We start from the raw sequence: 25,703 nt of genomic DNA, 5'->3' as shown, positions 1-25,703 counted from the left end.
CACACCATGTTCAAAACCTTCGATGGTTCCACTCTTTCTCGTGGTTCGAAAACATGGTCCCATGGATCACCATAAGCCCTGGCTGCAAATTTCCTTTGAAGCCTCCTCTTCTGTGAACTGGATACTTTGGTATACCAACCCTCTGCTGGGAATTTTGGGTGGTTAAGCGTGCTCCAATCCTCATGATCATGATTAGGCGGCATTATCATCCTGGGCTGGTGCAACCCACGTCCATAAAGTCCTCTTCCTCATGGCCCAAAACCTCTTCTGGAACCAACACCCCTTTGATTAGGGTATCTCCCTCGATTAGGAAATTGATACCCTACTGCTTCAAGGTCTTGGCAAGAAGGTACCCCGGGCCTTGCAGGCACCACTGGGTGTCCTCTAAATAAGAATGGTCCATCATCTGGCCCATAGCAATGCTCTGACTCTATTCTGTTAAAAAGCCCTGGATCTATGCCTTCATAAATCAATTTGGCTCCAACATATATTTGAAGATCGTTTCCCCCCATTGTGTTGAACCTCAGTCTGGACTTGGAGAATGCACTTTTCTGCTCCTTTTCTGCTATGATTGCTTCTCCATACTGGACCTCATGTCCACACCTGATACAGAGGTAATCATTTGGGAATCTGGAAGTATGAGACTTTGCTGACTCTTCTTCAGTCTGCATTTGATCCTCATCCCTCTGCTTTTGTTTCTCAATATTAGAACCCAACCTTTTAGCTAGGCCGGCCGTTACCATGTTCACTTCAATCTTTGGAAACGGATTGGATTCAATACCCATCTGGTCCTTGTCACCTTTAGCATATTGCAGTAACCCCTTCTGGATCAAATCCTGTACACAATTTCGAAATGTAACACAATTGTTAGTATTATGCCTAAATGAATTGTGCCATTTGCAGTATTCTTTTCCTTTTCTATCTTTGTCAGAAGGAATAATATGCCCAGGACTGAGGGTGATAAACTTTTGTTTTAACAGCTCATCAAATATTTGGTCAGCTTGTGCTAAATCAAATGAATACTGTCTATAATTTGCTTGCCCCCCACGCCTATTGGGCTGGGATGAGGGCATTTTCATTGGTTTTTCTGCTTTAACCAGAGTGTCACAAATTATGGGAGTCTTTCCCACAACTTGTGCTACATCGATTTCAATATCTCCTTCTACATCTTGGTAATACGTTCCTAGAGATGTATTTTTTAATTGCTCTTCTTCCTGTAGGATAGCTTCAAATTGGGATGCTCTCATAGAAAGCTCAAATAGATCTTTGAAATTAAATCCATTAAACTGCTTTTTAAAGTTAAACTCGAGACCATCCTGAGCTATTCGAACTATCTCGGTCTCTGGCACATTACAGTGGCACTGGTTTCTCAATCTCTTAAACCTAGTTAAGAACTGTTCTGCTGTTTCATTTGGCCTTTGTTTTAACTTAGCCAAATCAGCAATCGAAACCTCTGGTTCGTGCCTAAAGTATTGAGCATGAAATTGTTCTTCCATATCTTGCCACGTATGAATGGAATTTGCAGGTAAACTTATGAACCACGTGAATGCCGTTTTAGTTAAAGAATGCGGGAACAACTTCAATTTAAAAACATCAACTAAGCCTAGTTCGCCTAACTGCAGGCAAAACCGGCCCACATGTTCGATTGTTGATTGGTTTTCCATACCACTAAAAAGTGATAACTCAGGTATTTTATATCCCCTTGGTAAAGGCACACTGTCAACCCAATGTGGGTAAGGCTTCCTAAACATAGGTTTCTCTACCCTGCGTAGCCCTGGTCCGTATACATCTTGAATGACTTCTAATATTTGTGCCATGTTAATATTCATGGGATCTGGGGCTCTAAGAACATTTGGTATGTGAGGTTGTATGAAAGGGACATTCTGACCGTTTCCATTGCCATTATTTGGCAAATTGTGAACGTACTGACCATTATTTCCATTATTTGACACAGCTGGCATAGTATGGTACGTGTAATTGCCATGATTTGGCACGGTTTGTGCAGAACTGTACATGTGCTGACCATTGTTCATAACATGGACCCCTGTGAAACCATTTTGAGGATTCTGGCTAGGATTGATACCATTAGTTTGACCATTCCCACTATTGTTTCCAGCTTCATATATAGATGGAACATTCTAATAAAAACTGGTTGGCCTTGCGGACCGTAAAGCAGTTGGAGCTACATATGGTCGACTATGCATATTCATATTTGAGTCAAATACCGGATTTGAATATACCTGTTGAGGGGCCTGTCTAGGCAAATCACCGGATTGCAACTGTTCATGAACTACACCATTTGCATCAACATCTATGATAGATGGAGGTGTAACTACCCTTCTCATTAGGGTAATCAATTCCTGTGCCGCTTCGTCTTCTGGGTTAGACAAAACCTGTGCCAACTGCCTGGAAAGGCTCTGTATATCCATTGGCGCACTCAAGCCATTTCCTTGGCTATTCTCGGGCATCCTTTGTTCAGGATGCATCACATCGTTTTGGGTTTCCAAGCCTTCATTCTGAGGCTCTGTTGGTCGGTCGCCTTGCTTTCTTGTTGCCGGTGCCATTACTTCCAAATTAGTAAGAGCCCTCCTTCTAGCGCCAAAATTGTTTGTCTATTTTTACTTGCAATCGACGAATCGATTAAGAGTTGTTGAGTGTGCTGGAAATGTGGGTGTTTGTGATGGTGGAGTTTGGTTCCTTGCCGTATTTCAAGACTTCTCTGGAAGCAAACTGAATGAAGTGAAATGGAGATGAAAGAAGAACAACAAAATGGACTTTATTATTCCTCGGTGTAGAAGTCAATCGACTATGAGAACACAATCGAACAGACGGTTAAATTACAAGCTACTCCTAGAGCAAGAAATGTAGAGTACAGATAAAAGTAGAAACCTTTGGGCAATTGATTGGGGGTTCTAAATGTCTTCTATTCTTGTATTTATAGGCTGTCATCGACTTGAAATTCAAATCATATGGAATTCCCTCCTCCGATTTGAATTAAGTGGCTCCATGCTCCCTATTCTTGCTCCACTGTCTGCACGAGGCGGTTACTTCTCCACGATCTCACATGTTCCCAATGTGGTAATTACTCCAACTGCCTGCTTGCATTAATTGTCATGCCCACGATTTGTGTGTGATGCATATTCTGAAACGTGTTCAGTCGAATATCAACCGTCGATCAGTCCACTTGATTTTTCCTTAACAGGCTTCATACTACATTTTGTTTAATCAGTCTAACACGTGTAACGTTTTGACCCAATCGATCATATTAGACTAAATACCAAATTATGGTGTAAACAACTAGGGAGTTTGCTTATGTAAGTTTGTTTTACGTCTAGAGTTTGTAGACCAAGCAGTTGGCTTACATTTGATGGAAGCGTCTCAAGAAAAGTCCATCGCAAGCCAAGGTAGTGCAACAAAATTAGCTCACCTACTTCCTTGGGCAACCTGGGTCTAAATACGCGTTCAAGATCGAGCACCCGAAGCAATAGGAAGCAACCAGAGGAGACACATCGATCAAGAAAGTTTCCTATTTCTTCTCCAGGCTTACTTCCTTCTCGAGTATCGAACGAGAGAAAGGAAGAAGTATGCTCATAATGATCACGGAGTTCTAAATCAGAGAGATTTGAAGAGTCGCCATGAATGTGCTTATAACTGGAATCCTGGTCATCAAGATGGTCTGCAAGACAAGTGACCCGGGGCCTGTTGGAACTACGTATTTCATCTTTTAAATTGAGTTTTCTCAGAGCAGGTGGCATGCAACATGTTTTAACTTCCCCAGTAAGCTTCCTTTCTATCACTTGAACCATGTTCCGATCTGTCAACTCTGCCAAGATCCTTTTTGCAATATATTTTGGATGATCTCGACCACCACGGACCAAACCCTCTGCAACCCACAATGTAATCAATCTCCTCACAGGGATCTCAAACTCTGCCAGGAATTTTTCAAAATACTGTAGACATCGCCTCAAGTTCAGGGGGAAATCTGAAATCACAGACAAATCTAACCAGGGTTTCTGCTGTCCATTGAAGCTTTCAATCACCCTTGACCGCGCCTCAGAAGTTGGCTCAGCACTTGAAAGTTGACGTCCCAGTTCCATTATAGATAGTGGCAAACCCCCACAAGTCCTCAATATCTTTCTTCTTAGCTTCATCAAATCTGATTTGGGTAGAACACACATTCCCAAAGTGCAGGTAAACAATTCCCAACTGTGATCATCAGTCAGTAGAGCCAGTTTGAGAGTAAATTTATTTGGGCCAGCACGAGGGGCAGCACAAATATTGTTAGTAGTTACAATAATTCTACTACCTTGTGATGTGTCTGGAAATGCCATTTCCATTAAATCTCGGAATTCTATCGAATAGACACCGTTAAAGACAATGATGTATCTCCCTTCAGTTGAGTGTACAGTGCCCCCCTGTATTGTTTCTTCAGTGATCTCATTACATGGGACTAGTTCCACAGACCTAACTTTTTCCTGTATCTCTCGCAAAATTTCATTGGCTCTGCGTGTTGACAACTTTGACATAGATCCACCCAAACACCATAAACGAAATGATTTTGTACAGTCTGATGGTTATAAACTAATCGAGCAAGGGTGGACTTACCAGTGCCTTTTACACCCACAATTGAGACAATGAGCTGATGATCATCCGCAAGAATCCAATCCATGATGGCATGCATACATTCATCCGACTCCAGATTAGCGGTGTAGGTTAGTGGCAATGGCGGTGCTTCCTCTTCAGGACTTGAATCTTGTGGTCTTCTCGTGGTTAGATTGATTCTGTACAATTTCCTTCTTCTAGATAAGTTCTGAATCCGATCGAGAATCTGATTGACCTGTTTCTCAAATTTTGATCGACTTTTCAATCCGCAAGAATCCAATCCATGATGGCATGCATACATTCATCCGACTCCAGATTAGCGGTGTAGGTTAGTGGCAATGGCGGTGCTTCCTCTTCAGGCCTTGAATCTTGTGGTCTTCTCGTGGTTAGATTGATTCTGTACAATTTCCTTCTTCTAGATAGGTTCTGAATCCGATCGAGAATCTGATTGACCTGTTTCTCAAATTTTGATCGACTTTTCAAGTCAAAGATTGAAAAGGGACTAATATTATCATCGTTGGGAAGGACAAACTCTATGTTTTGAGCAACACCCATTACTTCCCCCACCCAAACCCTTGTTTTTCCATCCAGTTCTTCCACTGGTCCAACATCTTCAAACAATGCGTGCATCATTTCCAGATATCTTTTGATTCGATTAACTTTGGCATCCAATGTTCCAACTTCCTTTCCCAGTAGAAGTCGAGGCTTTCTGCTCGACATCATAATCAAGTTGGCATTCCGGCTACAATAAGCATCCATTCTTTCTCGGAGACCCTCAATCAAAACCCCTACTTGCTCCGTCTTAGAGAGCCATCTTCTCTGGTTAACAGCAACACCTGCAAAGCTTATGATTTCCCTCATTTGGGCCATCAAAACTATGTCCCTTGCACTTAGTTCCTCTCGTGCGGCTGCTTCCATAAGGCTAACAGAACTTCGAATGTTCCATATTTCTTCATCAAACTTTCCTTTTCGGCCAGTACTGGAAATTGAATCCGAAGACGAACCAACGGTTTTTCTCACTGGGCACTGATCAATCAAAACTCCAACATTATCTCTTCCTTGAACTTCATCACCTGATTTTTCTTCTTTCCCCTCACCAACCGGATGAAGTTCAATTATCCGGAAGAGATCCGAGATTCCAAGTTTTATCATTCTCGTTTTCCTCGCGATTTTATATTTATCCTTCCACGTTTTGCAAACAAGAACGCATCGCTTGAGACCACCTCTTCTTCTTTCTTGCAGTGAATTTTGAATGAAGGTGTCGAAGACTTGCTGTGCTTGTGCAACGATATCACTTATCGCTTTAGCCACATCTGCCTCCGCGTGACCTAGTCTTTCTACGTTTTTGACATGGTCTAGAAAAGCATAAATTAAAACCAATTCTTCTTCCAGCCATTCCAACTGCAAGTTCTTCTCTCCCGTCACTAGATTTGCTCCTTCAGCCAGCCATTCACTAAGACTTTGTAAAGGAGCGTTCCACACAGCTTCCGCCATTGACTTTTTTTTCTTCCCTGATTATTTGCCTCATAATTAGTCGGAGAGGCTACGGATCTCTGGCACTGCTGTGGTGAGTTGGAGTTCACTACATTTTACTCAATCTCTGGAATCAACAATCCTTTGGTAAATTCCAGCATTGCTTTGGACTCTGTTTGCAACTTGTGGAAAGGAAAAGAAAGGAAGAGAGACTAATTAAGAGAGAAAATAGAAGGAAAATTGGAGAGAAACTAGAAGGAAAGTCGAATTCATTTTGTTATTTTTCCATCATTGTTTATGAAAAATCCAAACAAGAGAAGAGGGAAATTTTTAATTCTCCCTTATCTTCCAAAAGTTCCAAACAAAGCATAATGTGCGACAAAGACCTGTTGAACCAAGTAAAGAACACTTGAAAAACGAATTTCAAGTAAAGAATGTCTCATTTCTTCTTTTCCGAAATTGGGGAAACGGATTTCAATTAAAGAACAGAGCATCTCATTTCTTCTTTTTGAAATTGGGGAAATAAAGAATAGAGAATACCATTTCTTCTTTTCTGAAATTGGGGAAACGACTTTCAAGTAAAGAATAGAGCATTTGTTCTTTTCTGAAATTGGGCAGAAGGAAAAGCACAATGCTTTTTCGAACAGAACTTCAAAACACGACTTCGGACACAATTGTGTCCATAGTTGTTCGATGCACGTGGTTCCAAGTACATCAAACGACTCCAAACAAAACTTGTGTCTGTAGTTTTCTTAGACTTTTTGAAAGAAAAAAAGAAAGTTTTCTTCGGCACATTGCTTTGGGTTTTAGCACTTTTCGTGCCAAGCGAAAATCCGCAAGTCATGAGGTGTGAAATGCGGGCGTGCGAGGACTTATTGATGTTTAATGTTAAAGGACCGAGAGCCCTTGTCTAACTTCTACATGAGAGCGATTGTTTGCGATCTAAAGGGTGAGATTGCGATCTAAAGGGCGAGATCTCAAGTGGTTGGTGGATTTTGATAACTCACTTGAATTGAAGCAAAAAACTCAAGCAAGTCTAAATAAGCAATGTGATTCCATTAAGACATTCACTTATTCTAAGAAAATCAATACACTTTTACACAATTAAATATTTTTGTCTGAGGGAGTGGCTCATAATTTCGAACAGTTGTATGTACTCATGCTAGACTCCTTCATTGCTTAAAGCATAGGGGGAAGGAATCCATCCACATGATGCTATGTTCCATGCATAAAATGGGCGTTGAGTTGTCTCCTTCATTTGATGATGGTATATATAGTAAGTTTTTAGCTTAAGTCTTCTGCACTTGCCAATATTGTACGGAGTAAGTAGATAAACTTCAAATTACACTTGAAAAGACAAAACGGTCGAGTATGTCAAATGGTAAAACACTATCGATTATGTCGACAATTCTTGTCTATGTTGGGAAAAATATGCGGAATTTCCCACAAAATTGAGGTACATTTACGGGACCGGAGTCCGATTCCACCATCAACAATGGTTTACAAATGGGTTTACAAGAGATTCAAAGATCTCACAAACATCCTAAGGTGTAGTCATTGGGTTTATAAGAGATTCAAAGATCTCACAAACACTCTAGGTGGTGTTCGAAGTTTCGATGTTAGAGTGATTATATGCAAGAAGATTCAACTGATAAATTCTCAGGAATTAGACGGATTCTGTTATTGTTGTTGCATTCAACTGGTCAATGTTGTTTGAAAATTGCCGATAAAAATAAAAAAAAAATTAACTGGTCAATGAGAAGAATTATACGCTAAACTCAAGTGGCCTAGATCGGGTTTCCCATATTTGGGTTTTTGACTCTTGGATTCATCAGTTATGGAGATGGATTTTTGGGCTTTCAAATAACGTGGCTACATCAATACGAGTTTTAACTTGATGTAGATGATGATTTCTCCACCTACCTCCATGAGCAGATTAATGGGTTTAAATACCGTGGCTGGCTTTGTGTGGCGTTTCGTATTTGGGTCTAGTTTTTTTGTATTTACTCACGCGTTTGGGTCCTTTGCAGTAGTTGTTTTATTCCGAGCTCGTCACAATTATGCCAAATCGGTTAATTGGAAATCAGACATCGTTTGAACTTCCAAGGCTTGGCACCAGTAATTGAAAAAGCGTGCATAGGCGCTCACCTAGGCGAGGCGAGCTTGTGACGCCTCACAGGTGTGAGGCAAGGCGAGGCGAGGTTGGGTGAGGCAGGCGACCAGGCGTGAGTCGAACGAATAGTTGCAAGGCGTGAGGTGACTAAAAAATTGCGCCTTGGCGTCGTTAGGGCAAAATACAAACTAAAGACGTCTAATATTCCAAAAACGCGATCAGAACATACCTCTCTGCTTCTCTCCTCTGCGGCGTCAAAGGCATTCAGATCTTCAAATCTCAGAGGTAAGATCAGATATCTCTCTCTCCCTCGCCCTTCTCTCTCTCTCGAACCTCTCTCTCTCCTTATTTTCTTCTCCTATTCATCTTCTTTTGCCGACAAGGTGTGTGTGTATACATATAGACACGCACCTCTCTCTCTCTCTCTCACCCTTCTGCTGTTGGTCTTGGTTAGTCATCAGTGGGCTACAGTCGCTGCACACAGTGCACACATACGCACGTATATGCTGGGGTTTTATTTTCCACACATGCTGGGTCTTCTTCTTTTTTTCACACATACACACATAATATATATATGTATATATATATATATATATATATATATATTATGCAGTAATGATTAATCAGTTTGTATATATTTGTTGATCATATTTTATCTCCTTTGTTTGTGTATATATTGTAGATGTCGAATAGAACCGATCTTATTTTATGAGCGTATTTTGCTAGTATTCTGTATGTTGAATTGTTGGTTATTATGCAATATGGTGATATTTATTCTTCTTTTTATGGTAGAAGTGAATATTGATCATTTATGTAGTTTATATTTCTTTTTTTTTAAACGCTCGCCGTGCTTCAATTAGACCTTTTTCCCCTCGCATATTTAAATCACTGCTTGGCACGGTCCTACTGAGCATGGAATCGTGCTGCCACGTGTTCTATGTCAAGAGTAATGACCGTGTTTGTAGTACTAGCAAGGCTTTGGGTTTATTAACACGTTTCAAAAAAAAGCAAATACTGTAATCGCGACTGTCATTATTGAAACAGAAACTACTAAAAAGTAAAAATAAAAAGAACACCCCGCCCGCCAACCCACCCACCCCAACCTCGAACCACGACGAACAAACCAATGCATGGCCTTTCTCGGCTTCACCACAACATAATAGCCGCCGGCCCTATCAAAAGAAAGAGAACATAATAGCCGACCATCTTCACGAATGGAGTAAATAACTAACTCACCAGCAATTTAGCCCGTGCGTGGCCTTCCGCAATCTGGAAATGATCCGTTACACCCAAATGGGCCATCGGAAACCAGACATGAGTGAGCAACTCCCCACCTCGTCTGAGCTGTTGGGCATGGTAGTTCGACCGACATTGACCAGCGGTATAGCACAGCAACTCCACCCAAACGCAGCTCATAACCTCCTATTTGTCAACTCCCAGAACCTGAAGGGAGCGCAAAGCTTTAGCAAGCCTACATGCATCGAACAGCACCGACTTGCTCCTGTCCCCCTTCACTTGAGATGGCAAAATGTCGGTGTTTACTTCAAGTAGCTTCACGCAAGCTCGGTATCCATCTCTTCCTGATTTGCTCTCCTGGAAAAAATCAGTGGCTTCGGCACACGTGTCTTGAAATCGAATCTTCCCAATTCCGTTGGGCAACATATAGGGGTGCATGACCAATAGATAGAGCATGTAATTTGACAGCATCTCGCTTACTTTGCGAGAGTCTGATTCATCTCTCCAGTCAGCATTATAGCAAGGGGTTGTTGCGACGTGCCACAGAAGAATACATTGGTCAAATTTGACATTGATTTCGTCAAAACATCTCATATTTACAGTAATGCTACACACACAGCATTTATGCACAGATTTTGTGCACAGATTTGTTGTGGGGCCTATTACGGGTCCCACACAAATAATCCGAGCCGTTCATTAAATTTAAAACATTTTTTCAAGAGCCTTCGCGAAAAATTAGCTCAATCCGATATCTATAAGTGCTTGATTTAATCATCTAACTTTTCATTATCCTGAAATTCGAATGAAAAGTTAAATGATTGAATCGAGCATCTGTAAGTATCGGATTGAGCTGATTTTTTGCGGAGGCCCTTGAAAAAATGTTTTACATTTAATGAACGGCTCGGATTATTTGTGTGGGACCCGTAGTGGGCCCCACAACAAATCTGTGTATAACATCTATGCATATATGCTGTGTGTGTAGCATTACTGTATCTTTTAGTACCTGATCAACAGTATGTGCAGAATCTAATTGCATGAAACCCTCGGTTCCTGTTGGGGTACTTCTCGCTTTGTTTGCTTTCTCTAGAATCTGTTTAAAGATCAATTCCTTCAGGCCATCAAAGGCACCTTCCCTATAGACGTAACCCTCAGTTCCTGTTGGGGTAATTCTCTCTTTGTTTGCTTTCTCTAGAATCTGTTTAAAGATCGATTCCTTCAAGCCATCAAAGGCACCTTCCCTATAGACGTAACGATGCTTTTCCAACCGGTCGTAAATCCGAAAGCACTTTTAGACTTTAGGGAATTTCGCCGGCCTATCTTTGAGGCAAAAACTAATTAGATTGTACGGGGCCATTAAATTAGACCATCTCTTGTTTCCAGGCACCATATTGCAGAATTGCAGAATTAAGTTCCCTTTACGAATGAAATCTGCAAACCGATTCATGCGTTTACCACTTAACCAAACCATTGTCCAATCTGCCGAGAGTAACATAATAATGGCATAGAACTCCAGAGCAATAGCACCAATCACCAGCACATAAGTGATCGAAACCTGAACAGTGGCGTACTTATGCTTATCTATGATTATGAAAGCAATAAAGGCAGAGACGGTTGAAGAGAAACTGATGAACCGGAGAAACATGCCCAAACGAGAGAAAGTGAGAGAAGCCTTCGTAGAGAGCAAATCGTACATAAAACCAACTCAATCTCAATAACAGCGAAAGCTTTGTGAAAATAAACACAATTGTGGAGTAATTTTCTGATAATTCCATTCATCGTAGTTGTACAATATATATAGTACAAACATTAATAAGGAAAGAATACAAGATTACATGAAAATATTCTACACTTATGGCATAAAATAAGATTACACAATTAAGGATATTGACCAAATCAAATATTGACTAAATCATATCCTTAATTCTAGCACTCCCCCTCAAGTTGGAGCATGTATATCGCACATGCCTAACTTGTCTAAAGAGTGACTAAAAACACTGCTGGCAACAGCTTTGGTAAGGACATCGGCTAGTTGGTCTGCAGACTTCACAAACGGGAAAGCAATGATTCCGGCTTCAAGTTTTTCTTTAATGAAGTGCCTATCAATTTCCACATGCTTCGTCCGATCGTGTTGGACTGGATTATGAGCAATCTCTATAGCAGAAGTGTTGTCACAATACAGCTTCATTGTCTCCTGAGAGTGAATACCCAAATCCTTAAGCAAGTTCCTCAACCATAGTAACTCACATACTCCAAAAGCCATGCCTCTATATTTAGCTTCTGCACTTGACCTTGCTACCACTTGTTGTTTTTTACTCCTCCAAGTCACAAGGTTGCCCCCTACAAAAGTAAAGTATCCTGATGTAGATTTTCTGTCGTCAGATGAACCAGCCCAATCTGCATCAGTGTAACCTTCTACCTTCAAGTGATTATTCTTGCTGAACAATAACCCTTTACCCGGAGCAGACTTTAAATATCGCAATATGCGTTCCACAGCATCCATGTGAGGTTTACGAGGATCATGCATAAACTGGCTTACTACGCATACTGAATAAGCAATATCTGGCCTAGTATGGGACAAGTAAATTAATTTTCCCACAAGTCTCTGGTATCTTGCTTTATCAGTAGAAGTTGCATGTAAACAATTAAACAACTTGTGATTTTGTTCAATAGGGGTATTTGTATGCTTACATCCAAGCATACCTGTTTCAGTTAACAAGTCAAGAACGTATTTTCGTTGAGACAAGAAAATACCATTCTTTGAGCGGGCTACCTCGATTCCGAGAAAGTATTTTAAATCTCCAAGTTGTTTCATTTCAAACTCTAAGACCAAGTGTCGTTGTAAGCTCTCAATTTCTTCTTGATCATCTCCTGTCACCACCATGTCATCAACATATATAATCAAAGCAGTAATTTTACCCATTCGATGCTTTAAAAACAACGTATGGTCTGAGTTGCTTTGTTTATATCCGAAGCTCTTCATAGACTTGGTAAATCTACCGAACCAAGCTCTTGGAGACTGTTTTAACCCATACAACGCCTTTTTAAGTTTGCATACCATTGTAATATCTGAGTATTTTTCCACACCTGGAGGGGGATCCATATACACTTCCTCTGTAAGATCTCCATGTAAAAAAGCATTTTTTACATCAAACTGAAGAAGTGGCCAATCTCGGTTCACCGCCAAAGACAGGAGCACTCTAACTGTATTAAGTTTGGCAACAGGTGCAAAAGTTTCCTGATAGTCAACCCCATAAGATTACGTATATCCTTTCGCAACCAATCGAGCTTTATACCTCTCAATTGTCCCATCTGCTTTATGCTTGACCGCAAAGACCCATCTACATCCCACGGTCTTTTTTCCTTTCGGTAGAGTCACAAGCTCCCAAGTATCATTTTTCTCAAGCGCTGCCATTTCTTCTGCCATGGCTTGAGTCCATCTATCATCTGCTAGAGCCTCCTGCATTTTACTAGGAATAGGAACAGATGATAACTGTAGCACATAAGACGCATATGACTTGGACAGTTTTTGACAAGACTTACTAATGGGGTATCTAACGTTGGATTTAGGATCAGGCTCATATTTAACAGGTGGTACACCACGATTAGAACGAGGCGGAAGACGATATTGAGACACTTGAGACTCAGAAAAAAGATCATCACTACCAGTGGAGTTAGGGTTAGTGGATACCTCTGGAGGAATCTCAGAAGAAGACTGGCTCAGTGGTTGTGTTGAATTGTTGGGAGGCATTGTACTATCATGAAGAGCATTATCTTCAGTATGAGACGTCTCTGGTTCAACAACCGATAACTCTTCCCTTTCATCTGAAAATTCACCCTGTCCTGAAGAATCTCCGGACGAAGAAATATTTTCTGAGGTAAAAAATGCTTCCAGTTCTGCATAATTTATTACTTCGTCTGAATTCTCCCCTGGAAATGGTAAATTAGGAATTGGCGCCCTGTAAAAAAGTTCGGTCTCGTGGAAGGTAATATCCATAGAAACATAAAGCTTTCGAGTTTTTGGATCAAAACACTTGTAGCCTTTTTTATTGTTCCCATATCCCACAAAAACACACTTCAAAGCACGAGATTCAAGCTTAGTCCGTTGGCGAGGATGCAAATGAACATAAACCACACACCCAAAAATTCGTGGAGCCAGAAGTACTACCGGTGGGAGAGTGCAATGGTCAGAAAGGACATCCAATGGTCTTCGAAAATTAAGAACACTGGATGGCGTACGGTTCATTAAATAGACCGCCGAATTCAAAGCTTCACCCCACAAGTAAATAGGAACATGACCCCCAATTAAAAGAGACCGAGTAATTTCCAATAAATGTCGATTTTTTCGCTCTGCGACACCATTTTGTTGAGGAGAATCTGTGCAAGATGTTTGGTGAATAATCCCTTCAGAGTGCATAAATTCCATAAATTCTTTCTTTTCGTACTCACCACCATTATCAGAACGAAAGATTTTTATTGGAACACCAAACTGAGTAGTTATCATTTGATGGAACATGCGAAAAATTGAACAAACATCACTCTTGTGCTTCATTTGATAAACCCAAGTCATGCGAGTGCAATCATCAACAAAAGTTATAAACCACCTCATCCCATTAAGAGTAGAAATTGGGGCCGGTCCCCAAACATCTGAATGAACTAATGAAAAAGGTAAATCTGTTTTATGATCACTCAAATGAAATTTAGTATGATGGCTTTTTGCTTTCACACAAGTTTCGCAAACAAAATCTGAAAGATTACATCCATGAAACAATGATGGAAATAATTTCCTAAGATAGCCAAAGGAAGGATGTCCCAATCTCCTATGCCATAACCAAATTTCCTCCTTTTTTTTATTCATCGAATCTCCATTTACCACAAGAGCGTGCCCTTTTTTATTGGATTGTTGGAATCCATCTTCAAGATAGTACAATCCGCCCATTTGTCTACCACTGCCAATCTTCTCCCGAGTATGGATGTTCTGAAAGACACAGTGAGTAGGAAAAAATAGAGCAACACAATCATGAGATTTGGCTAATTGATTCACAGAGAGAATATTACAATTTAACGACGGCACAAATAAGACATCATGGATTTTTAACGTGGAAGATAATGGAACTGTACCAACTCCAATAACCGGAGATGATACATCATTAGCAGTGGTGATAGTGGCTTTGGAACATTTAGGAGATAAATGACTAAACTTATAACGATCACAAGTCATATGGTCTGTTGCGCCAGAGTCAATTATCCAATTACTATTTCCAGTAAAAGACATACCAGACTTAGCAGTGAATGCAAGGGTTGTGGCTAAATTTGCTTTTGGATCATAATTGGTACCGTCCAGCCGTTCCGGAGTGATGAGAGAGGATGTTTCCTGCATATGGAGACCAGACACAATAGTCGAAGATTCGTTCTTCTTTGGTGATTTAGCACCACTTACTTCAGCCATGACAGCACTAGAAGAAAATTTTGCAGCGGAATGATATGAACAGAAACACCAACAATTGTGAATACAAGACCTACTTCAATTCCTAGAGTTTAAGAAAAGGAGATTGAAGGTGGCTCTGATACCATGAAAATAAACACAATTGTGGAGTAATTTTCTGATAATTCCATTCATCGTAGTTGTACAATATATATAGTACAAACATTAACAAGGAAAGAATACAAGATTACATGGAAATATTCTACACTTATGGCATAAAATAAGATTACACAATTAAGGATATTGACCAAATCAAATATTGACTAAATCATATCCTTAATTCTAGCACTTTGCTCCATGGCTGTCGAGTGAAGATCGATTGGCTCTGCTCTCGGTCCTGAAAGCTGAGGATGAGATCTGCAAAGAGACGCTTGAAAGTCTTGAAGAAGTAATATACATCATCCAAATCATCAGATCCTGTTACAGCTGATTGAGACCGGCCCACAACTTTCGAACCTTGGGTTACCGTTCCCGTTGAAATTTTGTATCCCTCAGCTTGTTTTGAACTGTATTCTTCCATGAATTTTGAATAATTAGACCTCGGTCCGGGGGAGGAAGCATTGCGTCTCTAAAATGATCCCTGCTTTGCGGATCTTAGAACCCAAGTCCTCTCACCATACTTGACCACTCCGGCAACAAAAATCGGAATGGATAAATAGATGAGAGGAGATCCGTCCCAGGACCTAATGAAGACATTAAGTGGTACCCCAAACTGAACAAACAGCCCAAGCAAGTACCTTAGCCATAGCTCATTGTCTTCCAGCGCAAAGGCCGTGATTGTGTCCGGACCACCAAGGTGGACCAGAAGAAATGGCGCCCAGAAAGCAGCCATTACATAGTTTGAGTCATGAGGTTTATCATATTTAGAAAGGATGCTAAGTGAAACTGTCGCAACCGAATTTGCTGTTAGATAGGAAAGCCAGAGAATGAATCTGATTCAAGTTGCTGTCGCGTACTTTCTCCTGTTACCGGCAGGAATTAGGACGGTTTGCAGCAGCAGACTGAGTAGAACTGCTACTCGGATCTGCCATTCGTTGAAAAAGTATGTCACCGCGGCCTGTAGGAAATTCGGCATCAACCTTCCCCTTCTGTTTTGATATCAAAGTTTTCAATCCCTGATTTACCACAAAAAAGAAAAAAAGAAAAAAGAATGTCATCCCTGCAGATTTTAGTGTCTCCAACGTTACCGAGGGATAAAATGAAAAGCAAAATATATGCAGAAAAACGTTATAAATCCTTAAGAGCATCTCCGACCCAACTTCAAAACTCTATTGTGAAGAATTCAAGCCCTCCGAGGCTCCAACCCGTCTCTACTAGGGGTCTCCAAAATTTGGAACTTAGAGCATCTCCAACTAATGTTCAAAACTCCAAAATGGAGAATAGATGTGATATATTGAATGAATATTTTATAATTTATTCAAATTTTCAACTTTTCATACTTTAAGTGAAAATATTGGAGGGATCCATCATACAAAATTTGAAGAAATGATAGAGTAAATTACAAAATCTCTCCTCAATACGTCATATCCATTCTCAATTTTAGAGTTTTGGAGATGGATTGGAGATACTTTCAATTCTCATTCTCGATATTTGGAGACCCTCCCATCGAAGTTCAAACGGAGACTCATTTCCATTTCTCCCCTTTTCTTAAAATCCCCATCCAACGTCCTATATTACCAATATATGTCCTATACACTTTGTTCAAGATTTCAATCAGATACAAATAACTTTAACTTCATATATCTGATTTTTATTAAAATATTGTATCATAGAGAAACACTAATGATACGTTTAAAATGAGCCTAATATCGAATATGTCTAATTTATGTGTTGAAATAACATCATATGTTTCTCGAACCATATTGGAGGTCATTATTGAAACAGTGGGTTGGAAAAGAAAAATGCTAGTACTCCCTCCGTCCATTTTTTTGTGTCCAGTATTTCATTTTGGGCTGTCCCTTAATAAGTGTCCATTTTGTAAAGTTAGGGGGGTAAAAGTTGGTGCATTGTCCATTTTGTCCCTAAAAATAGATTTTATTTTGAAAAGTTAGTGAATAAAAGTGTAATGACGATGGGTAAGTAGGAAAAGTGGAGGAAAAAGTTGATGTGAAAGGTGTAATGATGATGTTTTTTTAATAAGTTGGAGTTACGAAGCAGGACACTTAAAAAGGGACGGAGGGAGTAATAGATTAAAAAATAAAATGGCGGAGAGAATAAGAAAGAATTAGGAAAAAATATTTGACCGAAATTTTGGAGATGAAAATGGAGAATTGGGCTTAGACTTGTGAATAGTCAAATTATCCGAACTTGCTTTTTGAGTAAGATATATATTTTTGGATCTCGAAAATGGAGAAAGAATGAGAGATGAGCTGGAGATGCTCTCAAGAAGCTACTTTCGGCTACCTTTATGGCTAATTTTCACCTCAGATGGTTTGCCAAGTAGGGGCGAAATACGGATTCGGATACGGATGGCACCGTAATCTATTCTCGACATGTTTGTGAATTCACTTTATTTGTCTCTATTCTCATCCACCATAATACGTATGTAAAGAAACATGCTATAAAAATGCTAAAACTTGTGAAAAAGAATTTAATACCCAAATGGGTTACGCCCTCTCCAATTAGTGGAGAAAAATTACGAACCTTATGGGATTTTATGTAAAAAATTAAAAAATGAGAGAGAGAGAGAGAGAGAGAGAGAGAGAGAGAGAGAGAGAGAGAGCTATGAAAACAGGAACAGAAATGGTGACACAGAAATTTGAACTCTGGTGGAAAAGTTCCTTGCACATGGAACACGCATTAACCACTCAGCCAAAGTACGCTTATGCGTAGATTTTTTATATTTTGAGATATTTATTGTTTTCGATGTAAATTTTTTTTATTTTATTTTTGATATTTTTGAAACGAAGGTGGCACGTGCTACATGACATTCACTCCTTGATAGTTCCACACCTGTTGCCAGGCTACCCGAGTGTATGGCACAGCACAGCTTCTGCTTTCCATTTCTGGGCCAAAATGGCTTAGAAATGATGAAAACATATGCACTGTGAGAAGCTCCACTGACAAATATATGATTTATGTATTGTATAAATCATGGGAAAGCGAAGAGTGAGAAAGCGAGAAGAAACCAGTGAGAGAATTTGAGAGTTCTTTTTGAAATGTATCTCGAGTTTGATTCAGTAAAGATTAGTACTTTGATTAATTTGTCTCCCAAAAAAAAATATGTTCGTGATTCACCAAAAGTGATTCTAGAGTAGATTTTCCGAAGTACCGGGAGAAAAACACAAGTTCTTAAAGAGTGTAAAAATTTCCTAACCTCGCTCTGTTTATTCTTCTGGAGAAGAGAAGTGATCGAAGCTCACTCTTTCGATGCGATAATCCGAGTCCTCTCAGTCTCCAAAGAAATCGGAGCCAGCAAGAACGAACCAATCTAACCCTGCGGTGATGCTGTACGCACCACCTCAAGACGCCGCGAGTAATTTGAAAAAGAGTTTTCTCCGAAGATTATATAGAAGCCGCGGGAAAGCCTAACGCAAATCAAGGTATCTAATTCGTCTCTTCAGTTACGAAGGCAAATCCAGGTATAAGTAGTAGTACTAAAAGGTAACAAGTATTACTGTAGTAGCAATAAAAGGTGTAATAACTGTCAAGCCCTTGTACATTCAAGTTATTCCGTTCACTGACAATAGTTACCATGTTTTCACTTTGGTCCCTAGCTATAAACTTAGCTCCTAACTAAATTAACCGTTTCTCGCATTCAACCGCGATTTCCATTTTTAGCAATTTTGCTCGGGAAAAAATAAATGTTTTTATCCCTAGCCTATGGCAATAAGAGTCTTAGACCACAAAATAGTCAACCCAAGCAATTTTTACATGCCTCGAGTTTCTCGTTTATAAAGAAACTATGGAAATTAGAGTATTCCAATGAAAGTATTAGTTGACTCGGAAGATTTGTGAGACATGACGGAGCTATCTTATTCGGAAATGGCCTCCCAAGAAGAAGAAGATACATACACTGATGCTTAGATGCTCAAAGAAGCATGTGGAATACGTAAACAAGCATTGTACCTGATTCATCAAGGCATTAATGAATCAAGTTTTGGAAAAGAGTTGGAAAAATCTCCCTCATTCACCACCTCGCCTCCAAATTCTACGAGGCAAGTTTGAATTGTTAAAATTGCATTTGAATCTGAGTCTGTTTACGAGTATTTTATTTGAAGATTGGTTATTGTGAATCCAATTTGGCACTACAATGACAAAATAATAATATTTGAATTATATACCGCCATTATTAGCGGCAGTTTTCCACATTACCGCCATTAATAATTACCTTTTGCGGCAGTTTTTTATTACCGCCGGTAACAACACTCTTTACCTACGCTTTTGTTACCTCCGGTAAACGCTATTTTTGAATATTTAAATATTCATCCTCTTTATTCATGTCATGTAAGAATTCATCCCGTCCTTTTTTCATACTTATGTTTTCATCCTTTTAGTGTGTGAATTACATTTCTTACCCTTTTCACTATGATATACATATATTATGTTATATTGCTTTTCTAATTTAGTGGGATTGGATTGGATTATTTTCCTAATTCAATGTTATATTGCTTTCCTAATTTAGTGGGATTGGATTTGATTGTTTTCCCAATTTAGTGGGATTGGATTGGATTATTTTCCTATAAATTCAATATGATTGATTACTTATTTTTAGGAATATAACACGATAAGTTGACCACATATTTGTATTTTTTCTTCATTCTTCGAGTTGGCCAACCAGATAACAGAAAGTCATATTTTTCATTGATCTTATTACATGGAACATGGCTAAATTACCGTAAAAAAATATATAACATGACATATTCTAACCGTTACATGGTTAAATTACCATGACATTACATGGTTAAATTACCATGACGATTACTACGTGAACACGATTAATATCCCATGATTCGAACAAATATTTCATGGTAAATGGTTCAAATAAACAAAAAACCATTCAATCTGTGTATTGTCATGGAAACCTTCATTAATAATCATGGTAAGAATACCCAAACAAGCCATAAATATAAAAAATCAACAAACAAGACAAGAAAAAAAACATGAATATTCAATCGCCGATTCATGGTTAATAAACCATGAATACCCAAACCATATAAACAAAAAAAAACTTCAAATCACTACATCTTGAAGATTTGCTCCGGCGACAACGATAACGCCCACTTCTCCGTTAAACTTCATTGACGATAGAAGATGATTGATTGGCGAAAGGGAGGAGGGAATCGGTCGACAGCAACGGTACCGAAGGAAGATTTCTGTCGGCTTCATTGATGACGACGGAGGATGATTGATCGACGAGAGGGAGGAGGGAAACGGCAGCAATAGTGTCGGCTTCATTGATGACAACGGAGGATGATTGATCGACGAGAGGGAGGAGGGAAATGGCGGTGATAGAGCGGAAGACATCGGACGATGAGTAGATCGCCGCCCATCGGAGGACGTGTGAATGGCGGCGGCTGTTTATGGAGGACGAATGGAGGACTTTGGAGAGAGAGAGAGAGAGAGATGCTTACTTATATATAATCCCACCCGAATTTTTGGGATCCATAATTTTAGAGATTGAACGGAAATCGTGGGATGGGATGGGAAAGATTATGTTTTGGTCTCATTTTCTGGTATATATATATATATATATATATATATATATATATATATATTAGGGGCACTTTTGGTATAAAAAAAAAACAAGGATGAAATCATAACTGTTCAAAATATGGAGGATGAATACTTAAGTTTGATGATATTTGAGGATGGATAATTAAGCCTCCCCGCTATTTTTGGCGCAGTTACGGAGTATTAATAATTATACTCGACTCGTACTTCAATGCTTTCATTCATAGTACGTAGAACGAAATTGAAAACACCAAAAGAACGAAGAAGTTCATCTGTCACAATAAAAAGCTTCCTATATTCCAGACTTTCCAAGTGACCGAAATTTCAACCATGTCGATTAGGAGACTAAGACTTTTGGTATAAAATTCTTGGAGAATTCTAAAAGCTCCTCAGTTTCTGGAATAACACCCTTCACTGCATCATCTGCACAGAACCTCTCGGCCCACCGCACTAGCTCCGGCGTCTTTTCAGCGTTGAGCAGCTTCACACCCAATAGCTTCTCCATCGCCTTCAGCCACCCCAAGGAACACCCAAGTGCTATGTCAACGTACCCGATTTTGTCGCCACCAAAGAAGCCTTTTCCCCCTTCACTGCGCTTGACAAGAACTTCTTCTAACAAGATCCACATTTCGAAAAGCCGATTTGACGCTTCCGATTTCTCTTCTTCTCCTTTCGCCGCTCGAAGAGCCCTCAAGTTTGGTGTACACTGCAACAATTTGAAAAGGAACGTGTTCGAAAGTCAACTACTTACTTAGTGGAGGCTACTGAAATGAATCACTGCATTAGCCTGGTGACAAGTAGAAACAGGACTCAATATTTTTAGGCAGATTTTGGGCCCAAATAACAGTTTCGTTACTACTAAACTGTTTTGGGACCACTGTTTTGACGATGTGTCGCAATGTAATTGATTTGGAAAAAATAAATATTTATACCGCCAGTGTATATAATTTATTCTCATAATAAGATTTTAGTCCAACTCTCCAATCGATAATGCTTCATCATACAAAAAAACTGTCATTTGAATCCTTTACGTATGAGAATTGTTTCTTTCTCTACCCTTTTAAGCACATTTAGTCAAATTGAAAAAAACCATACCTTCTCGTCAATATAGGCCGCCCAGAATTGTGCAGTAGCACGATCATAGGAATCAGAAGGCAAAATAGAAGGTCCTGACGTCCATGTCTCGTCGATGTACTGAACAATGATGAGGGACTCGCAAATAGCTCTGTCTTCGTGAATAAGAACCGGTATTTTTTTGTGAATCGGGTTCGATTTGAGGAGAAGCTCGCTTTTGGAACCAAATTTCTCTTGCAAGAACTCATAGTCAATCGATTTTAAGTTGAGAGCAATTTGAACCCGGTTCACAAATGGGCTTGCACGCCCTCCTATAAGCCTTACACTGGCCATGGCCAAAAGTAGAACTATGAATGTAGGATTCTTTTGATTTGGATTGAGAGAAACTTAAGATTGTGATTGTTTATATATAGGTGTATAAGACTTGGGGGGGACGGCTTCTAGGAGAATATATATATATATATATATATATATATATATATATATATATATATATATATATATATATATATATATATATATGCATGCGTAACCCATGATGTCACACCATAATAATAATACGTATAAAGAAAGGCACCCATAAAGAAATGCCCAATTCTTGTTTGACTTAGATTTTATTAACCTTTCAAAAAAAAAAAAAAGATTTTATTAAGAAGTAAATAGTCTAGTTAAGTAGATGTTTGTCTATCATTGACTCACAAATTTTACCAACTTGTTATAAAATGAGTAGAGGGCAAGAATTTCTGCCTAAAATTGGGTGTGCCCAAAACCAAGTAGCCGAGGCCGGATGCGGCCAGGACTGGTTGCCCGAGCACGGGTGTACCAAATCCGGTTGCTTGAACCCGAGCATGTCAAAGCCGGGTGCCCAAGAAGTCGGGTGTGGCCTGGGCCGAGTGGTCAAGGCCGGACTTGATCCAGAAGCACGACTGGGTGGCCAAGAACCAAAGGCGGCCAGTTGGCTCGCGGAAGGTCAAGTGAATCTCGGATGGCCAAGGCAAAGGCCGGGCAAAGCTGAACCGGTTGAGCTGAGGCCAGTTCACCAAAAACCACTTAGCCTTGGCCACAAACCGAACAGTCTCTGGAACGTAATAGGAGGATTTTTCAAATACAAACTCTCAGTTCCTCAGATCTCATTGCTAAAGTCACCTACAGTCCCGTTTTTTCAAACAAGTACTTATTTTTGAATTAAATGTGATGTATTGTGAAAAATGACATGTCTCGTAAAATAAAAAATAAGTACTTAATGCTGTGTTTGGATGGATATTTGAGAATTTTTGAGTTTGATTTTTGGAGTACCGAGTGAAGAGAGAAATTAGAGTAATAATTGGAGATTGAGGTAATGAGTGGAGAGAGATAGAGGGAGAATGAGAATAATAATTGGAGATCGGGATAATAAGTGGAAAGAGAAATAAGAGTAATAATTGAAAGTAGAGGTAATAAGTATTTTTTGAGTTGAATTTTTTTTTCTTTCAAAAAGCAAACCAAACAAAGCATAAAAAATTAAAACCTTAGCAGAACGGACCACGTAATTGAGAGCTTGCATCTTTTCCTGGCGTCATGTGAGAAGAAGTCAGATGAGAATAGGCGGGCTGTTTTGTTTGGCTTGGCATATTATTCCCTCATCAATTGTACTTTCTTGTGCCTAGCTAGCTAGTTTGACTAGTCTTTGTATGTTTGTTTAAGTTGTACTTGTTTAGGCAGGTTCTGTTTTGGTGTTGGGACGTAGGGACTCTCCCTTGTATGTTGTTTGGTTTTTCAATGGAAAAGAAATTTACCAAAAAAAATAGAGAAAAGGTAAAGCTTGACGACTTAATAAACAGTCTTGATCGAACTTGTTTTGGAGAAATCAGTAAGAAATTCATAAATGACTGAATATAAAGAGTACAAGCTACTGTGTTCAACTAATACAGCTGTTACATAGACCTATTATTACACACAGGGAGACAGCTAACACATCCAAATCAAATGAAGTATTCGAGTTCAGCAAATCCGCCAAAGTTAGTAATCTATTAAAACCAACATACTTTTTTGGTACTTCTAAAATTAAACATTCAAAACAGCGAAAAATGATATATAGTTCAGTACAACCATTAATTAATTGTCCAACGCATAAAACACACAATAAAAGTGGACTAGTCTAATCCCTGAACCAGCCAATTCCTAGCTAGGCCATCTTCTAAGACAAAATGCCAAATAGATTGTGGAGGTTCCTTCGTAACCATCAAGTCCTCCATACTTGCTTCACTCCCATGCTTGCTAAGTGGTCTGCACTTTGGTTAGCTTGTCTGTAAATATGGCTTAAGACAGAATAATTTATTAAAACCAACATTTTTTTTGGTACTTTGGAAATTCTTAGTAAAAAAAAATACAGCAATTCTTTTAATTTTTTTTTTTTGAACAAGATAAACATAGAGAAATTCTGAGAATGATTATTTCGACAATAAAATGCCTATGCTTTTGGCAGATACTTCTTGGCGAATTCCAAAAGCTCCTCAGTCTCTGGAATAACACCCTTCACTGCATTATCTGCAATAAATCTCTCAGCCCACCCCATCAGCTCCGGCGTCCGTTTTTCATCTAGCAGCTTCATGCTGACGAGCTTCTCCGCCGCCTTCAGCCACCCCAAGAAGCCCCCAAGTGCTATATCAAGGTACCCAATTTTATCCCCACCAAAGAAACCTTTTCCCCCTTCAGTACTGCAATTGTCGACAAAGACTTCTTCTAACAAGACCAACATTTCAAAAAGGCGATTTGCTGCTGCTAATTTCTCGTTTTCTCCTTTCGCCAGCCGAAGTTCGCTTAGGGATGAAAAACACTGCAACCATTTGAATATAGAAGGCAGTAATATTTAATTTCTATCTGGTAAACAAAAATCATACTCTCCCTCCAACCCAGTTTAAGCGTACCCCACAAAAACACGTGCAATTAACGGATTATAAAATAAAGTATTTGTGTGCACAATTGAGTTATGCACGAAAGTACTTTATTTTTTATCCAAAAATTACACATCTTTTTGTAGGAAATCCTATATTCATAGTAATTCTGAATTCCATTGTCTTGCCGATAGCTCGGTAGATTGAAAACGAACAATTTGCTGATCAATTAATTAGAGGGTGATAAAATAAATAAATTAAATCTCTTCAATTCAAGAATGTTAGCCAAATCGAAAAACTCGCACCTTCTCATCAATATACGCTGCCCAGAATCGTGCAGTGGCACGATCATACGGATCAGAAGGAAGTATAGAGTGACCAGACGTCCATACCTCATCAATGTATTGGACAATGATAAGGGACTCACAAATAGCCTTGTCATCATGAATGAGAACCGGTATTTTTTTGTGAACGGGGTTCGATTTCAGGAGAAGCTTGCTAAAGCAACCGTATATCTCTTCAGAAAACTCATAGTCGATCGATTTTAGGTTGAGGGCAATTTCAACCCGGATCACGAACGGGCTTGGACGGGCTCCTATAAGCTTTACACCGGCCATGGCTAAAACTATAGCACTATGGGAATGGGACTGAGTATTGGTTGAATGAAGAGTTAAGAATTGTTAAATCTTTTGATGTAGATTGTGAGATGAGGTTAGTAGTTTGGATATATATATATATTAGTCCGTCTCCCGTAAGAACCATCTCATTTTAATAAAATGCGGACCTTCCATTTTCCGATTGAATTTCGATGATCCGAGCCGCTCAATGTGTTCAGAACGTGATTTTAAGGGTACCCACAAGAAATCAGTAAAAAAAAAAGACCAGGAAGGGCTTCATCCGAGCAGTTTTTGTTTATTTTTTATCTAACGGTTCAAATAAAAACTGCTCGGATGAAGCTCTTCCCTTTTCTTTTTTTTTGCTGATTTCTCGCGAACACCTTTAAAATCATGTTCTGAACACATTGAGCGGCTCGAATCATCAAAATTCGATCGAAAAATGGAAGAAATGAGGAGGTCCGCATTTTAACTAAAATGAGGACCCCCTCATGGGAGACTGACTGTATGTGTGTGTGTGTGTATATATATATATATATATATATTGACATTTCTTGGGGGAG

General features: G+C 39.3%; 4 protein-coding genes across 4 annotated transcripts; all 4 read right to left on the bottom strand.

The window, feature by feature from the left end:
* Positions 1–3,082: 3,082 nt before the first annotated feature.
* LOC131309410 (probable disease resistance RPP8-like protein 2) lies at positions 3,083–4,681 on the bottom strand. The gene is made up of 3 exons (XM_058336052.1): positions 4,565–4,681; positions 3,363–4,517; positions 3,083–3,142 (listed from the first exon to the last, which is right to left on the bottom strand). Exons 1-3 carry the CDS (start codon positions 4,679–4,681, stop codon positions 3,083–3,085), a joined length of 1,332 nt encoding a protein of 443 aa, XP_058192035.1.
* Positions 4,682–15,174: 10,493 nt separating this feature from the next.
* On the bottom strand, positions 15,175–16,024 carry LOC131309409 (uncharacterized). Its single transcript, XM_058336051.1, has 2 exons — positions 15,496–16,024; positions 15,175–15,453 (listed from the first exon to the last, which is right to left on the bottom strand). Exons 1-2 carry the CDS (start codon positions 15,736–15,738, stop codon positions 15,175–15,177), a joined length of 522 nt encoding a protein of 173 aa, XP_058192034.1. The 5' UTR covers positions 15,739–16,024.
* Positions 16,025–20,728: 4,704 nt separating this feature from the next.
* Positions 20,729–22,043, bottom strand: LOC131310965 (glutathione S-transferase U17-like). Its single transcript, XM_058338246.1, has 2 exons — positions 21,675–22,043; positions 20,729–21,285 (listed from the first exon to the last, which is right to left on the bottom strand). Exons 1-2 carry the CDS (start codon positions 21,984–21,986, stop codon positions 20,917–20,919), a joined length of 681 nt encoding a protein of 226 aa, XP_058194229.1. The 5' UTR covers positions 21,987–22,043; the 3' UTR covers positions 20,729–20,916.
* A 1,918-nt stretch (positions 22,044–23,961) lies between these two features.
* LOC131311149 (glutathione S-transferase U17-like) lies at positions 23,962–25,227 on the bottom strand. The gene is made up of 2 exons (XM_058338483.1): positions 24,832–25,227; positions 23,962–24,468 (listed from the first exon to the last, which is right to left on the bottom strand). Exons 1-2 carry the CDS (start codon positions 25,141–25,143, stop codon positions 24,103–24,105), a joined length of 678 nt encoding a protein of 225 aa, XP_058194466.1. The 5' UTR covers positions 25,144–25,227; the 3' UTR covers positions 23,962–24,102.
* Between the last annotated feature and the right edge of the window lie 476 nt (positions 25,228–25,703).

This window comes from Rhododendron vialii, chromosome 12a (genome assembly GCF_030253575.1).
Source record: "Rhododendron vialii isolate Sample 1 chromosome 12a, ASM3025357v1".
In the NCBI taxonomy this organism is placed as follows: domain Eukaryota; kingdom Viridiplantae; phylum Streptophyta; class Magnoliopsida; order Ericales; family Ericaceae; genus Rhododendron; species Rhododendron vialii.
Note: the sequence above shows the minus strand (reverse complement) of the source record. Positions and strands in the feature narration are given on the sequence as shown.

What these genes read in the sequence shown, in the direction of transcription:
- LOC131309410 (XM_058336052.1), bottom strand. Translation starts at nt 4,681, where the DNA reads ATGCATGCCATCATGGATTGGATTCTTGCGGATGATCATCAGCTCATT. An exon ending in TAGTTTATAACCATCAGACT is followed by an intron (nt 4,518 to 4,564) that starts GTACAAAATCAT and finishes TCTATGTCAAAG; the next exon opens with TTGTCAACACGCAGAGCCAA. An exon ending in TTGAGACGCTTCCATCAAAT is followed by an intron (nt 3,143 to 3,362) that starts GTAAGCCAACTG and finishes AACACGTTTCAG; the next exon opens with AATATGCATCACACACAAAT.
- LOC131309409 (XM_058336051.1), bottom strand. Translation starts at nt 15,738, where the DNA reads ATGGCTGCTTTCTGGGCGCCATTTCTTCTGGTCCACCTTGGTGGTCCG. An exon ending in GGACTTGGGTTCTAAGATCC is followed by an intron (nt 15,454 to 15,495) that starts GCAAAGCAGGGA and finishes GCTTCCTCCCCC; the next exon opens with GGACCGAGGTCTAATTATTC.
- LOC131310965 (XM_058338246.1), bottom strand. Translation starts at nt 21,986, where the DNA reads ATGGCCAGTGTAAGGCTTATAGGAGGGCGTGCAAGCCCATTTGTGAAC. An exon ending in CGGCCTATATTGACGAGAAG is followed by an intron (nt 21,286 to 21,674) that starts GTATGGTTTTTT and finishes AAATTGTTGCAG; the next exon opens with TGTACACCAAACTTGAGGGC.
- LOC131311149 (XM_058338483.1), bottom strand. Translation starts at nt 25,143, where the DNA reads ATGGCCGGTGTAAAGCTTATAGGAGCCCGTCCAAGCCCGTTCGTGATC. An exon ending in CAGCGTATATTGATGAGAAG is followed by an intron (nt 24,469 to 24,831) that starts GTGCGAGTTTTT and finishes AAATGGTTGCAG; the next exon opens with TGTTTTTCATCCCTAAGCGA.